General features: G+C 45.5%; 1 protein-coding gene across 10 annotated transcripts in view; it reads right to left on the bottom strand.

The window, feature by feature from the left end:
• tbc1d22a (TBC1 domain family, member 22a) overlaps positions 1–17,076 on the bottom strand; it is a 444,201-nt gene that overhangs the window by 334,731 nt on the left and 92,394 nt on the right. For all 10 annotated transcript variants that reach the window (XM_038811404.1, XM_038811403.1, XM_038811406.1 and 7 more), the window contains exon 5: positions 10,330–10,400. In XM_038811404.1, coding sequence (XP_038667332.1) covers positions 10,330–10,400 — 71 coding nt within the window. The remainder of the gene's footprint in view (positions 1–10,329; positions 10,401–17,076) is intronic.

Raw genomic sequence — 17,076 nt, 5'->3', positions numbered from 1 at the left:
CTCCCCCCCGACATTGTCACAGGCGTCAATCTCCCTCATTCTAAAGCGGGATAAGGAACCGGAACAATGTGGGTCATATAGAGGTAGAGGTTCTGGTTGTCATGGACGCAGAGAAGGCCTTTGATCAAGTGGAGTGGAAATACCTTCGAACCGGGCGAGTTCAGATTATTTTAGGTTGCACCGAGGGACGAGGCAGGGAGCCCACTTTCCCCACTGGTTTGTCCCGGCTACAGAGCCGTTGACAATGGCACAGAGAACGTCGAGGTTCTGGCAGGGATAGTATTTTTTTTGGGGGGGGGGGGGGGTGGAGTACAGGGTCTGGCTATATGAGGACAATTTACTTTTACACTTATCAGGCCTTCTGGGGGGGGGGATTGGAGGGATCATGGGGCTATCAGAGGAATTTGGTCGGTTTCCGGGGTATAAATTGAATATGGGCAAGAGTGAGGACTTTGCAATTCAGGCGAGGGGACAGGAAAAGAGATTGGGGAGCATGCCATCCAAGGTGGTAGGGGGGAGCTTTCAATATTTGGGTATCCCGGTGGCATGGGAGTGGGAGCAGCTGCACAAGCTGAATCTGGCTCGATTGGTAGAACGGACTTTCGGAGGTGGGATGCGCTCCCGCTGTCATTGGTGGGGCGGGTACAGACACTGAAAATGACGGTCTTCCCGAGGTTCCTGTTCGTCTTTCAGGATCTTCCAATTTTAATCCCGAAGGCGTTCTTTAAAAAAGTAAATGCGGTGATCTCGGGATTTGTTGAGGCAGGTAAAACCCAGCGGGTCAGGAAGGTGTTGCTGGAGCGGGGGCGTGGTGGGGGGGGGCTGGCTCTTCCAAATCTTATAAATTATTATTAGGTGGCAAATATAGCAATGGTCAGGAAGTGGGCAGTGGGGGAGGGGTCGGTTTGGGAGCAGGTGGAGGCGGCCTCATGTAGGGACACATGTTTGAGGTCACCGTTAACGGCGCCTCTGCCATTCTCGCCGACCAGATACTCCACAAGCCCGGTAATAGTGGCAGCCCTGAGGTTGTGGGGACAGTGGCGACAGCACATGGGTTTGAAGGGTGCATCGGTGTGGGCACCGATATGTGGTAATCACCGGTTCGCCCCGGGGGGTGGGGGGGCTGGATGGGGGGTTCCAGAGGTGGCAGCTAGCAAGGATCGAGAGATTTGGAGATCTTTTTATTGATGGGGGCTTCCCAAGCTTGGAGGAGGAGTTTGAGTTGCCAGGTGGGAATGGGTTCCGGTATCTGCAAGTGAGGGAGCTTGTGTGGAGGCGGGTTTCAACCTCTTGTGAACTCCACTGCAATGAAGTCACTGTGAAAAGCCCCTAGTCGCCCCATTCCGATGCCTGTTCGGGTGCAGATGGAGAATGCAGAATGTTCAAATTACGTAACAGCACATCTTTCACCCGGATGAGCAGGTTCTTTGAAGGGGTGGAGGATAGGTGTGGGCACTGTGCAGGGGGTCCTGCAAACCATGTCCATATGTTTTGGGCATGTCCGAGGCTAAGGGATTTCTGGCAGGGGCTTGCTGACGTCATGTCAGAGGCATTAAAAGCGAGGGTGGTACCAAGTCCAGAGGTGGCGATCTTTGGTGTTTCAGAAGACCAGGAAGCCCAGGGGGTGAGAGAGGCCATGTCCTTGCATTTGCCGCTCTGGTGGCCTGGAGACGGACCTAATTAGGTTGGAGGGACTTGGAACCCCCTAAGTCGGGGGTATGGGTTACTGACATGGCGGGTTTTCTCAGACTCGAGAAAATTAAATTTGCCTTGAGGGGATCGCTGCAGGGGTTTGCCCGGAGATGGCAGCCGTTCATCAACTTCTTCGAGAAAAATTAAGCTGTCAGCAAATTGTTAAAATTATAAATGCCTTAATAAAAATATTTGCCAAAAATAAAAAGGGCACCTGGGATCCCAAGCTTTGTAAATAGATGAATAGAGTTCAAAAGCAAGGAAGTTATAAGATAGGCATTTACAAAACACTGGTTAACTTCCAAGCAGTATTGTGTCCAACTACGGTCAGCGTACTTTAAGAAGGATATGAAAGGGTCCAAAAGAGAATGATGAGACTGGTTCCAGGGAATCACAAATTTAGTTATGTGGATTGACCAGAGAAGATCGAAAAGAGATTTGATAGACATCGTAGATCAGGAAAAACAGTTACCGTTGGCAGAAGGGTTGAGAACTGGAGGAGACAGATTTAAGGCAATTGGCAAAAAAGAAACAGTGTCACGTAAAAATAAAAAATTGCTTCTTTGCGCATCAAGTGGTCAGGATCTGAAACGCACTGCCTGAGAGTTTGGTGATCGCTGATTTGATCATGGCTTTCAAAAGGGAATTTGGATAATTATCTGAAGAGAAAGATTGCGGAGGGGAACGGGGCAAGGGCAAGCTGAGCTGTTCTTGCAGAGAGTCAGCACACAGCAGGTCAGATGGCCAAAAACGGGTTCATACATTGGAAACAAATATTGGTGGAGTTCTGGAATTCCATTGGGTCCCTGATGCGGTATCCTGTAGACACCTACAGAAGTCCTCATGTAATATTGGTGCTGTGGGCTACCTCAAATAACATCTCAAATGTTCTATTTGGATGCATGGAGAGCTTTGAATGTAGTTCTAACTCCATTCAGCAGTATGCATCTGGATTTGAAACATAAATAGTTTCAGATATAAAGCTCAAGAACCGAACTAGCAAACTTCTGAAAACTTGGACAGGCTAGGAGAGTGGGCAATGAAGTGGCGAATGAAATGCAATGTGGAAACGTGTGAGGTTATGCACTTTGGAAGGAGGAATTTACGCATAGACTATTTTCTAAATGGGGAAATGCTTAGGAAATCAGAAGCACAAAGGGACTTGGGAGTCCTTGTTCAAGATTCTCTTAAGGTTAACGTGCAGGTTCAGTCGGCAGTTAAGAAGGCAAATGCAATGTTAGCATTCATGTCGAGGGCTAGAATACAAGACCAGGGATGTACTTCTGAGGCGGGATACGGCTCTGGTCAGACCCCATTTGGAGTATTGTAAGCAGTTTTGGGCCCCGTATCTAAGGAAGGATGTGCTGGCCTTGGAAAGGGTCCAGAGGAGGTTCACAAGAATGATCCCTGGAATGAAGAGCTTGTCGCATGAGGAACGGTTGAGGACTCTGGGTCTGTACTCGTTGGCGTTTAGAAGGATGTGGGGGGATCTTATTGAAACTTACAGGATACTGCGAGGCCTGGGTAGAGTGGACGGGGAAAGGATGTTTCCACTTGTAGGAAAAACTAGAACCAGAGCACACTCAGACAGACAGGACGATCCTTTAAAACAGAGATTAGGAGAAATTTCTTCAGCCAGAGGGTGGTGAATCTGTGGAACACTTTGCCGCAGAAGGCTGTGGAGGCCAAATCACAGAGTGTCTTTAAGACAGAGATAGATAGATTCTTGGTTAATATGGGGATCAGGGGTTATGGGGAGAAAGCAGGAGAATGTGGATGAGAAAAATATCAGCCATGATTGAATGGAAGAGCAGATTCGATGGGCCTAGTGGCCTAATTCTGCTCCTATGTCTTATGGTCTTATGTCACTAACCCAAACCCCTGACTTTGGGGGCTCAGTGTTCCACACGCCCAGAACATGCATACGCGATTCGCAGGACTTCCCCACATCACCCGCACCCGTCCTCAACCTCCAAAAACCTGCTCATCCGGGCCACAGTCATTTCACCCCAGTGCACCACCTTGAATCGGATTAGGCTCAGCCTGGCACACGACAAGGGCGCGCTAACTCTCCGCAGGGTCCCTCCTCCCATAACCCAGCCTCCAACTACACCTCCACACACACACACCTCCACACACACACACCTCCACACACACACACCTCCACACACACACACCTCCACACACACACACCTCCACACACACACACCTCCACACACACACACCTCCACACACACACACCTCCACACACACACACCTCCACACACACACACCTCCACACACACACACCTCCACACACACACACCTCCACACACACACACCTCCACACACACACACCTCCACACACACACACCTCCACACACACACACCTCCACACACACACACCTCCACACACACACACCTCCACACACACACACCTCCACACACACACACCTCCACACACACACACCTCCACACACACACACCTCCACACACACACACCTCCACACACACACACCTCCACACACACACACCTCCACACACACACACCTCCACACACACACACCTCCACACACACACACCTCCACACACACACACCTCCACACACACACACCTCCACACACACACACCTCCACACACACACACCTCCACACACACACACCTCCACACACACACACCTCCACACACACACACCTCCACACACACACACCTCCACACACACACACCTCCACACACAAAACTCTTCTTTCCACTTTCTCTTCATCTCCCCTATTGGGGCTCCCTCCCACTCCATCAGCTCCTTGCAGATCTCAAAGAGCTTCCCTTCCTCAACTCCTGTTCTCGACATCACCTCATCCTGACTCCTCCACATATCCCCTTTTGCTGGAGGCGTGGAAAGGTCGAGATCTGCCTCCGTACAAAATCCCTCACTTGCAGGTACCAGAACCCGTTCCCACCTGGCAACACAGAGTGCTCCTCCAAACTCAGAAAATGCTCATCAAGAAAGATCCCCAAATCTCTTGATCGCTGCCGCTGCCACCTACGAAAGCCCCCGTCCAGCCAGGTTTTACAATTTCGTGCTTTCCAATTTATGTTGTTTCTCCTCTCTGTTTTAAGACACAACAACCAGGCGGTTCAAAAACCCAGGGAATAGAAGGTAGAACAAATCAGTTAGGAAAAGAATAGGGCTGCTAAGACATGAAACTTACTTCCTGCCTTTGAATTGGAAAGAATTCCTACCTGATAAAATGAGAAAGCTTGCATAATTCTACGCAATCCATGGCATGGTAATTGACTTAAGATTCACTCCAATTTATATTGATTAGCATAGCCTGATGGTTCAAAATGATGAAAGTGGTTTACCTTAATTTTACCCAACAGGGTTACAGCACTTTTTTTAATATTAAAGAATTAAACAAAATGGTGGGTATCTGATCAAAATTTGTTGTTCATGAGACAGAAAGTTAAGAACATTAGCATCACATTCCACTTCTCCTCAGTTCTAAAGAGTAGAAGCAGAGTTATAGAAGTTTACAGCATGAAAACAGGCCCTTTCGGACCAACTTGTCCATGCCGCCCAGTTTTTACAGTAAGCCAGTCCCAATTACCCACATTTGGCCCATATTCCTCTATACCCAGCTTTCCAATATAATTGTCTAAATGCTTTTAAAAGAACAAAATTGCACCCTCCTCTACTACTGCCTCTGGCAGCTAGCTCGCTCCAGCCACTCACCACCCTCTGTGTGAAACAATTTCTAGTTTTTTCAGCACTTTGTTTTAACTTTAGATCTCCAACATCCACAATAGTTTGCTTTTATTTAGCAATGTTACACCAGTGACCCGAGACAGAGACCATCTGAATAATAATGTTGCAGACATAGCGATAAAGATACACAACTTCTTGAACTTATGATGGTCAAATATTAGCAGAAATGTGCAGCTCCAGATGTCACTGCATCACAGTCATGATGCTGAAACAACTTAATATTGCCTAAATTGTCTCTATATCAAATCTTGGTTTCTAATGTTCTTGTGAAACACCTTGTACCTTTAATGTAATAAAATGCTCCAAGGTGTTTCACAGTAACATTAGAAACCAAGATTTGATACAGAACCAACTCGGGCAGGTGTCCAAAGTTGGGTCAAAGAGGTACATATCAAGGAGCATCTGAAAGAAGAGATGTAGAGTATTGCAGGAGGTTAAAGGAAGAAATTCCAGACCTTTGGGCCTTGACAGCTGAAGGCAATTAATTAAAACTGGGAATTTAGAAGAGTTCGGAATTAGAGGAGTGCAGGTACCTCTGAGGATTGAGAGGCTGGAGGAAATTAACAATCGGGAGGGGGGAATTCAAGAGGGAAATTTCAAACCCAAGGTTTTGTTTGAACAGAAGCCAATGTATGTCAGCAACCACAGGTTTCATGGGCAAACAAGACTTAGTGCAGGTAGGGACACAGGCAGGAGAGATTTAAATGGCCTCATCCTTCGAGGGGATAGAATGTGGAAAGTTGGCTGGAGAGCCTTCGAATTTGGATCCCCACAGTTTCTATAAAACCAGCTGGTTTTCCACATCCTGGTGAAGTTGAAAGGAAAAAGACATGAATGAGGGTTTCAAAAGCAATTGAGCTCAGGTAGTGGCTAATTTGGACACAGTCACGAAGGTGGATATAGATGGTCTTAGAGATGTTGTGGATATTTGGTCAGAAGCTCACCTCATGGTCAAATATGAACATAAGACCACAAGACATCGGAGCAGAATTAGGCCACTTGGCCCACTGAGTCAGCTCCACCACTCAATCATGGCTGATATTTCTCATCCCCATTCTCCTGCCTTCTCCCCATAATCCTTGATCCCCTTATTAATTAAGAACCTATTTATCTCTATCTTGTGATTTGGCATCCACAGCCTTCTGCGGCAAAGAGTTCCACAGATTCATGACCCTTTGGTCAAAGAAATTCCTCCTCATCTCTGCTTTGAAGGATCGCCCCTTCAGTCTGAGATTGTGTCCTCTGGTTCTAGTTTTTTCCACAAGTGGAAACATCCTCTCACGTCCACTCTATCCAGGCCTCGCAGTACCCTGTAAGTTTCAATAAGATCCCCCCTCATCCTTCTCAACTCCAACGAGTACAGACCCAGAGTCCTCAACCATTCCTCATACGACAATCTCTTCATTCTAGGGGTCATTCTTGTGAACCTCCTCTGGACCCTGTCCAAGGCCAGCACATTCTTCCTTAAGATATTTGGCCCAAAACTGCTCGCAATACTCCAAATAGGTTCTGACAAAAGCCTTAGACAGCCTCAGAAGTATATCCCTGGACTTGTATTCTAGCCCGGTCGACATTGAATGCCTACATTGCATTTGCCTTCCTAACTGCTGACAACCTGCATGTTAACCTTGAGAGAATCTTGAACAAGGACTCCTAAGTCACTTTGTACTTCTGATTTCCTGAGCACTTGCCCATTTAGAAAATAATCTGTGCCTCCATTCCTCCTTCCAAAGTGCATAACCTCACACATTTCCACATTGCATCCCATCTGCCACTTCTTTGTCCATTCTCCTAGCTTGTCCAAGTCCTTCTGCAGCCCCCCTGCTTCCTCAATACTACCTGTCCCTCTACAGATCTTTGTATTATTTGCAAACTTAACAGTGCCTTCAGTTTCTTCTTCCAGATCATTAATGTTTATTGTGAAAAGTTGTGGTCCCAGCACCGGCCACTGAGGCACCGACCACTGAGGCACACACCCCCCCCCCCCCCCCCCCCCCCCCCGGTCATCGACTACCATCCTGAAAAAGACTCCAAGGTTGCAAACAGTCCGATTCAGCCTTGGATAGTTGCCTGGGAGAGGTAGATGGAGTAATTAGCTAAGGAATATAGAGGAAATAACATTTAATGGGAAAATAGTCTGTTCGTTCAATACTGGATGTCAGACAAGCACTAGTAGAACACTCGAGAGGGGTGGCAGATATGGTGAGGTAGAGCTGGGCTTTGTCAATGTACATGTGAAACCTGATGGGGTGTTTTCGGATGTTGTCGTTGAGGAACAACTTTTAGGTGAGAAATAAGCAAGGATCAAGGATAAATTCTTGTGACATTGTGGGAGTGGAAAGAGAAGTTATTGCAGATAAAACACCGTCTACAATTAGAAACAATGGAATCAGCAGCCTCAACCAACGGAACAATAATGGCAATGTGTTTGAGGAGGATATTGTTCTCATCACAGGTTGGGATGAACGAGGAAATAGACCACCTTTGTCAGCAAGCCGGAAACCTATTTTGAGGCACTCAAACATGGAGTTCAGGGAAAGATTGACATGGATTTTGGGTGGTGATAGCAGCTTTAAGTTTGGTGAGGAAAAGAGTTTGGAATTGGACAGCTGTTTGCAACGGAAAGGGTTTTTGTTCTGTGGAGAGATGGGATTGACACCAGTTTTGAATGAAAAGGGGATAGCACCTCGAATAAGTAATCAAATTCAGATTGTTCAACATATATGGCAAATTCTAGAAAAATCATAGGTGCCGAAACAGCAACAACCTGATACAATCAATGCCAAGCTTTAAATACAATACCTTGACTTGCGTATTTGACAGGAAATTGTACTGGGAATGTACTGGGCGCAATTCTCTGCTCCCACGCCGGGTGGGAGAATCGCGGGAGGGCCGCTCTGGCACCCCCTGCGATTCTCCCACCCCCCCCCCCCCCCCCACCAAAATGGCGTGCTGCGTTTTGCGACACGCCACTCAGAGAATCGCCGCTCGCCGTTTTTCACGGCAGCCCGCAATTCTCCAACCCGGATGGGCCAAACGGCAGCGACCAGGTGTGGTTGCCGCCGGCGTGAAAATGGCGCCGACAGCTGTTTTGTGGGGTGGCGGAGGGGAATGAGCACCACGACCGTGCTCGGGAGGGGACTGGCCCGCGATCGGTGCCCACAGATTGTCGGGCCGGCGTCTCAATGGGACGCACTCTTTCCCCTCCGCCGCCCCGCAAGATCAAGCCGCCACGTCTTGTGGGGCAGCGGAGGGGAAGACGGCAACCGCGCATGCGCAGGTTCGAGCCAGCCAATCCCGCATGCGCGGCTGACGTCATTAGGCGTATCAGCCGCACCATTCTCGGCGAGCCGGGCCTTGACACCAGCGACAAGGCACGGCGGCCGAGATTCACGGCACGGCCCTCCTAGCCCCCCGGTGGGGGGAGAATAGGGGGCCAGGAGCGGCCTCCGTCGCCGTTGTGAACCTCTCCAGGTTTCACAACGGCGTCGGGTCTGGCGGAGAATTCCGCCCACTGGCTTTATAGTGTTTAAACATGAAAAGTTTCAGATCTTGAAGGAAAGCAGTCACCCAATCCAGAGTTTGTTAAAAGTCAAATTTATAAACTTTGTTCTTAATGAACACATGTCATAACAACAAAATAATGGTACTCTGTACTGCAAAGTTTAAAACCTGTTTAGGCATAAATCAACTTTGATGTTAATCGCACAATTCTGTACTGAACCTAAAATAATTTACTAAAAAACCTAGAATATAATCCCTTTAAATGTCACTGTTGAAAACTGGAATATTTCACATCTCGGGCACTCAACATCAACGTCAAGACCTTGCAGGTAAGAATCATACGTTAACCTCAAAAACATTTCCTACTGCATGAGTAACATGTTTTCAAATTCCAGACAATCCCTCTTGCAGCTACAGAAAAGAACGGCCAATTGTGTGGCAATCCAAAGCAGTTGGCAGTTGTGCGTGGTGGGGTCATATCCAATCTGCATGTCTGTCACCTGGCTAACCAAAAAATATATCTAACATGTTTAATGGACTTGACATCAAGCCACTGACAAATCCACATGACAACTGGTGGCCAAAATCTTCCAGCCTCGGTTGTGCGGCTGGGATTTTCCAGTGCCAGCTGACAGCGAATGATGTATTGGTTGGAATGTCAGTTTTTCCATTCTCGATCGCAATAGGTCCTGCCACGGACAAGACCGGAGGATCGCGCCCAGTATTTCTGTTTGCCATATATGCAGTGTGGAGTAAGGATTTTTCGGAGGCGAATCTCGGGAATCCTCTTAACACGCACAACGGTGCTGCTGGAGCTGAATCATCTAAAACCACCCGGCCTGACAGTACACACTGATTAGGTTCATGCTGCTTGCTTACCCTAGTACTCTGGTTTGCAAGGTCCTAATGACTGGTCTTCCAACACTTTTAGCAGTCTGTCTGGTCAATTTAAATATTCTAGAGTCTGCCTGGCGGATGCAGAATCTTTTCCCAAGAAGGTTAACTTAATTTGAAAGTTCAACACAAAGTACATCCCCTCTGCAACTATCCTTCCTGCTTCCCCGGTCCAACCCCAGAGGTGAACAGCTATGCTGGATGATGAATGTAGGCAATCAAGATAATTTCAACTGTCCTATATTTAACTCTAAGCCAAAGGAGAATTTCATCTCACCAGTTTTGAGCTGAAGTTAAATACAGATCTAAGTGCTAACAGGCATTCCCCATGCCATGCAAAAAAAAACCTGTGTTGAATCTTAACCAAAGTAACTACAAGGGTGGTGTGAGGAGAGAATTTGATTCACAGTTAAAAACCATAAAACAATTAATGTTTCTTGAAATTGCTTATTTTTATGTAAACTTCCTGGATATTAAGAAGAAAACGCACTTACTGAAAGAAGTTTCCACGTAATTGGTCGAACCTGTCTTGGGATTCCAGACCAGCTGAACTTCCTCAACTCTTCTGTATTTAAAAAAAAGATTGTTTTAAGAACATGATCAGGAGTGGAATAAAATAAATAATTGCCCAATATGTGATGTGCAGTGCAGATTGAAATGTTATCAACTCCATATGTAAATCTCAATCATTAAGTATTAAAATCAGTGGTGGGGGAGGGGGAGGGGTGAAAGAGATGGGATGTGGGGCAATTCAGCCCCTTTCCTGGGCTGTCTGCGGCTGAACAAGACTTTTCCCACCCTTCATATCTTACTTAACCCTGGGTGAAGTTTGCAATTCCATATCCTCTCCATCAGAAAGGCCAACTTGTACTTCCATAACCATTTTGGCTGCCACTCATACCTCACTCACCCATTCATTACTGAAATCCTCATCCATGCCCTTGCCAGCTCTTCATCTGAACATTCTAACTCTCCTGGTAGATCTCACCTACCAGTTCATAATCTTGACCCAAATTATGCTTTCCTTGCTGACATACTGACCTGGAAACTCAGTACAGTCTTTCTCCAGTGCATCAATCCACAGCCCACTCACCACTCCCATTCAAACTCGCCATGTGTGCAAGACCACAGATTGACAAGGAGGATTTTAAGTGTAACGGACTGAGAAATTGTTGGCATGCAATCATGGAATAGTTTACTAATTCCGGCAGAATGAGATTGGAATTATAAATTTCTCAACCACCGGATTAACTTTTAAGTTATAAATTGAACTTTTAGGTATTTATCTGGTTGATTGACTGAGAAAAATCAAATCTCCAAGAAATTATTTGAAATTCAACACTCGTGTTGTTTAGTTTTCTTAATTCATTTATTCATGACTCTCAGAATTTACGATTCAGGAAGAATTTTCTATCAGCCAAAGCCGAAGTCGGGAAAGACGATTGGGCAGAGAATCGGTTCCGACGCCAAATCGTAATGCTCCAGCACCATCAGCGCCATCAATGCGTTCCAGAACACACATCCAGTTGACACTATTTGCACATCATCAGCGGGCCCTAACCAGTGTTCTCCGATGGCACAGTTCACTTGTGCTTGTAAAAATCGTGAAACCGGCCTGGCAGCTGCTGAGGATGAGGGGGTACGCAAAGTGTCCAACATCGCCATAGTTTGCTGACAGTTGTGCCACTGGCCAGGGGGCTTCTGCTAGGGCCAGGGTAGTAGTGGGGTGTGGCCAGGAAGTGGGCTGTGGGGTCGGGGTGGAAGGGCACGAAACACCATTGCCACAAGGCACCCCCCTAGGTGCCCTCTGGCCCCAGCCGGCCGCATCATCTGTATGGGCCCACTCCAGCACAACCAGTGCCATCTTGTTGGCTGGGATAAGTGTGTGTGGGGAGTGCAATGTGTATATGCGGCTGCAGCTCATCAGTCTCCCAAGTGTCAATCATGGACCCGGTGAATCCCACACCATTTTTCATTGGTATCGATTATGTTCCACCCGGCATCGGCTCTAGCCCCTCAATAGCAGCGGAATCGGGTCCAGGTGTGCCGCCAGTTTTTCTGTCACGAAAATCCAAGAATTCTGCATTGGCGTCAACATTTAGTCTCAGAAACAGAGACTCCCGCCCAGAATGTATTTTAACAAATCTGTGATCAGCTGAAGATCGGCAGTCTACTGATAATTTTACATAATTTCTTTAAAAAATTAAAAAGAAAAATGAATTAAACCAAAGCAATGAAATGGGAATTTGGTGTCAACAAGATTTGTATTAGAAAATTTGAAGTAGTAAACAATTAAGTGCAGAGCATTATTAATTGAACAAGCTTGGCAGACGTTTGGTATGAACAATGCCTTTGCAAGTGTGACATGCAATTTACACATGAGATTTGCTCATGTTGTTAGGGAGGGTTTACATAAGCTGGAGGATGGAAACAAATTCAGAAGGGAGAGAAACAAAACTGGAAATGGAAGGCAGAAAATTAATAAACGAGTGCAAAAGACAGAGGAAGTAAATGTTAGAAATTAGATCAAGAAATTAGGTAGCCGTAATATTTTAAATATTTCACTGCAATGAATCTAGTGAAGGAGATAGATATGCTGAGGGCACAGATGGATATTTGGAAATATGATATCATACCTATTACTGAAACATGGCTGGGAGTTCAATTTTCCTGGTAACTAGGTGTTCAGATGAGATAGAGACTGGGATGAAAAAGGAGTACGGTCATAATACTGGTTAAAGGAATATTTGCAGCTGTGAGCAGCAGTGAAATGCTAGAGCACCATCAAATGAGAATTGAAATGAATAGCAAAAATATAGACAATCACACTGCTGGGAAAGTATAACAGGCACCCAAACAGCCAGATGGAAACAGACAAGCAAATTTATGAGAAGTACAATATCAATGGGGTAGAAATGGCCAGGGATTTCAATAAAAAGGGGGGAAAAAAATCAGTTTAAAAAGGTATACGGCCACACGATTCAGGAGAGAATTTTCACCAAGTCTGTAGAAAATCCAACATGGGATAGGAAAGCTCCAGGCTGCTTTAAAGAATGAAGCTGGGCATATGGAAGGTGTTTTAGTGAGAGAGTCTTTTTGGTCAAAATAGTTAGATTTCACAGAACGAAAGTAGACCAGGAGTTACAAGTCCTCAATTGGGAAAAGGTCAATTTCATTGAGCCAAGATTTGGACTTGAAGGCAAATCAGTGTCGGAGAGAGTGGGAGGCATTCACGTGAGTCAATGCACCAGCTACCTGCAAAGGGTTTAGGAGAAGAGTGGGGATGCAGTCAACAGTAAGATTTCATGGCAATGAGGTCAGAAGGGATGTAACATCCTGTTTAGCTCTCCATGCCTTTCATGTTCCATCCACAGTTACTGGGTGGTTGGAGTTTGGGATCAGAGTAGTAAGAGGGAACTTTGGTTTCTGAAATGGATGACGTGGATGGGAATTTTAATACAGTGCAACTGAGCGTATACAAAATGAGCCTAGTGAGCAGTGCGCTTGTTGCATCTTGCTTCGCAAAAGACGATTATGATCACGGAATCATAAAAAATGACAATGTCTACCGACACTGTCAAAACAGTGGATTGATTTATCAACAGACAGTTTTCTAGTGCACTTATTAACTGTGTGGCAATGTCTATTGTACAACATTATGAATCTACAAACATATCAAAAATGTCCTGTTCATTGTTGATGCTTTAGATTAGGTCATGGTCAAAGAACCTAAAACATTCATTGTTCATGGGATTCCCACTCGTGTTGGAATATGGAATCCTAAACACAGAAAATCAGAGCAGGAGGAGGTCATTCAGCCCTTTGACCTGCTCCGCCATTCTTTATCATGGCTGATCATCCAACTCAGTCACGATGCCCTTAAGATTGTGACCCCTGGTTCTGGACTCCCCACCGTCTGAAACATCCTCCCTGCATCTATCATGTCTAGCCCGGATAGAATTTTTTTTTTTTTTTAGGTATCTGAGATTTCCTCCCCCCTCCCAGTCATTCTTCTCAACTCCAGCAAATATAATCCTAACCGACTCAATCTCACCTCATACGTCAGTCACACCATCCCAGGAATCAGTCGAGTAAACCTTTGTCGTACTCCCTCCAGAACAAGAACATCCTTCCTCAGATCAAAATTGCACACAATATTCCAGGTGTGGCCTCACCAAGGCCCTGTAAAACTGCAGCCGACACACCTGCTCCTGTACTCAAATTGTTCTTTGCCTTCTTTATCGCCTGTTGCATCTGCATGCTTACTTTCTGAGACTGGTATACAAGGTCACACAGCTCTCATTGCACATTTAGGGCTGGTTTAGCACAGTGGGCTAAATAGCTGGCTTGTAATGCAGAACAATGCCAGCAGCGCGGGTTCAATTCCCGTACCAGCCTCCCCGAACAGGCGCCGGAATGTGACGACTAGGGGCTTTTCACAGTAAGTTCATTGAAGCCTACTTGTGACAATAAGCGATTATTACTACATTTCCCTCTCTCAATGTAAAGCCATTCAAATAATAATCCGCCTTTCTGTTTCTGCTACCATCGATATTATACTGATCTGCGTGCATCTGTCCACTTACTCAATTTGTCCAAATCACACTGAAGCAGCTATGCATCCTCCTCCCAGCTCACCCTCCCGAAAAGACTTTTTATTTTGCAACGGGTTCAACCAACAGAAAAAACAATATTTTGAAATGTTGGATGATTTCAAAACTTCAGCAGAAATGGGCTCAACAATGCATTTGGGGCTGGAAGTAGAGGGCTGCTGAAATGATTTTAAAAAACATTCTGGAGAAGTGAACAAAATAGAATTCAACAACCCTTTCAACACTGCTGATGATCGAGGGTAGATTCTTTGTGCGGTAGTTGCTGAATTGGATTTGTCTATTTTATGGACAGGATATACTTGGGCAATTTTTCACATCGCTGGATAGATGCCAGTGTTGCCATGTACTGGAGCAGCTTGGCTTGGGGTGCAGCTAGTTCTGAATCACAAGTCTCCAGTACTTTGTTGGAACGTTTTCCCTGGCCTGAAACCCTTTCAGTATCCAGTGCCCTCTTTACATCATGTGGAGTGAATCGAATTGGCATCTACGATTCTGGGGACCTCAGGAGGAGGTGCAGATGGATTATCAACCCCGCACTTCTGGCTAAAGAAAATGATTCAGTCTTATCTTCAGCACTGATGTGCTGAGCTCCTCCATTAATGAGAATGGGGATACTTGTGGACTCTCCTCTTTCAATTATTTAATTGTCCACTACCAGAAATGACTGAACATGCCAGTACTGCAGAGTTTAGATGTGTGTGCACATGCCTATGTGCAGATGTTTTATATCACAGGAGGGGGTGCTGGATCCACCACAATTGAGAGCTCCTCATCTAAATTTCTGGGAACGAGCCTCCCACAAATGGCTCAAGTGTGCATCGGGACATTGAAATCTCATTCAAACTAAGTCATAGTCTCTTAGTCCAGTGTTGTTTCACATTTGTAAACAATAGGCCATGCAAGACAGAAAATATTTACATTTCTGTGAATTCACTGCCTTGATGTGCTCATTCATATTAATTTCATTTGTTAAGAGTTTTTTATTTTATTTGCAGTAACCTACAGAGGATAGAAGAGGAAACAATTCCAAGTTGCAATAAAAAATTGAGCTTTCCGGCAGCAGCACAATTAACTGGAGCAGCTTTGTGAAAATGCCCCAAGTGCTTTTTGAATAAACTAAATTAATGCTCATCATTATCAGCCATAAAGTTAATGGCAATGCTGCCCCGGCATTCACTTATCACTTCATGCTAACTTTGATGGCCTTTTGTATTATTTATTTCCAATAAGTTATGACATTAAAAAACTGTTGTTTCTAAAATGAAATGGCAAGCCTTCTTCCCTCAAGTCAGTGGTCAATTGAAATAGCCATGTGTATTTCAGCGTGGAATATCTTCCATCGTCGACATCACAAGGTAACACTTTTACCACATCTTTTGTGAATTTCACATTGTTGTGCTTATAACAGAATTTACAAAAAACTGATGAAAAGAAGATTTGGAACTGATGAAAGAAAATTGTGTCAACAATGCTGTTTAGGTATGCTGAATTCCCAAATTAGCCAACTGGAAAAGTGAGCACATTTTCCCAGTGCATCCTAACTGTGGAAAGTCGCCATAGTCCCAAATAACCATAGGCTGCTTTCCCTTTTAGGGGGAAGAGCTGACTGGTGGTGATTTAACCGGAGGATCACCACACCTCAGGTGAGGGACAAGGTTGAGAAGGCAGGACCTTCATGAATAACCTCAGCCGGTACGGTAATTGAACCCGCACTGCTGGCCTCGCTCGGAATCACAACCCAGCTGTCTATCCAACTGAACTAGCCTGGCCCCTCTGATCGTGGCTTGCATTTATACAAAGTATCCCAAGGTACTTGATTGATGCACTATGAAACAACATTTTGACACCATGTAAGGAGATAGCAGGGCAGCTGACCAAGAGCTTGGCCAAAGGGGGAGGTTGTAAGGATTATCTTCATAGAGCAGAGATAGAGAGGCACAATGATATAGGAAGTAAATTCGTGAGACAAGAGCATCAGCAGCTGAAAGCACGGGCACCAATGTTGCAGCGATTAAAATGGAAGACGTGCAAGAGGCCTGAATTAGAACAGCGCAGTGTCAGGAAGGTCACACCTTGGATGTGCTTACAGACACAGGAATAGATGCGGCATCGGAAGGATTAGAAAACAAGGATGAAACTGAAAAAAAATCAAGCCATTAGGTCTCCAGAAGTCAATGTATGTCAATAATCACACGGGTAACGTGTGAACTGACTTGATGTGAATTAGGATACAGGCGTTTTGGATGAGTTCAAGATTATGGAGGTAGAAGATAAAAGATTGGCCAGCGAAGTACAGGAAAAGTCAAGTGACTTGGAAATAAAAGAATGGATGATGATTTCTACAACATGAGAGTTAAAGGAGCAGCAAAGGCAGGTGACAGTTACAGACATGGAAATAGACTGTTTTGATAATGGAACGGATAGGTATTTGAAGTTCACCTGAGGGTCAAGGTTGTGAACTGCCTGGTTCAGTCTCAGACAATGAGCAGGAGGGGAATGAAGTCAGTGTCGTGGGAAACAGAGTGACTGACAGGACATCGGCTTTTGTCTTCCCAATATTTAGTCATCAAGAGAGCTGTCAATATGGTAGATCTAGCCTGGAAGGGAATCTGAGCAGTCAGCAGCTTG

The sequence above is a fragment of the Scyliorhinus canicula genome, chromosome 11 (assembly GCF_902713615.1).
Source record: "Scyliorhinus canicula chromosome 11, sScyCan1.1, whole genome shotgun sequence".
Lineage (NCBI taxonomy): Eukaryota > Metazoa > Chordata > Chondrichthyes > Carcharhiniformes > Scyliorhinidae > Scyliorhinus > Scyliorhinus canicula.
This window is presented reverse-complemented; position numbering and strand designations above follow the sequence as displayed.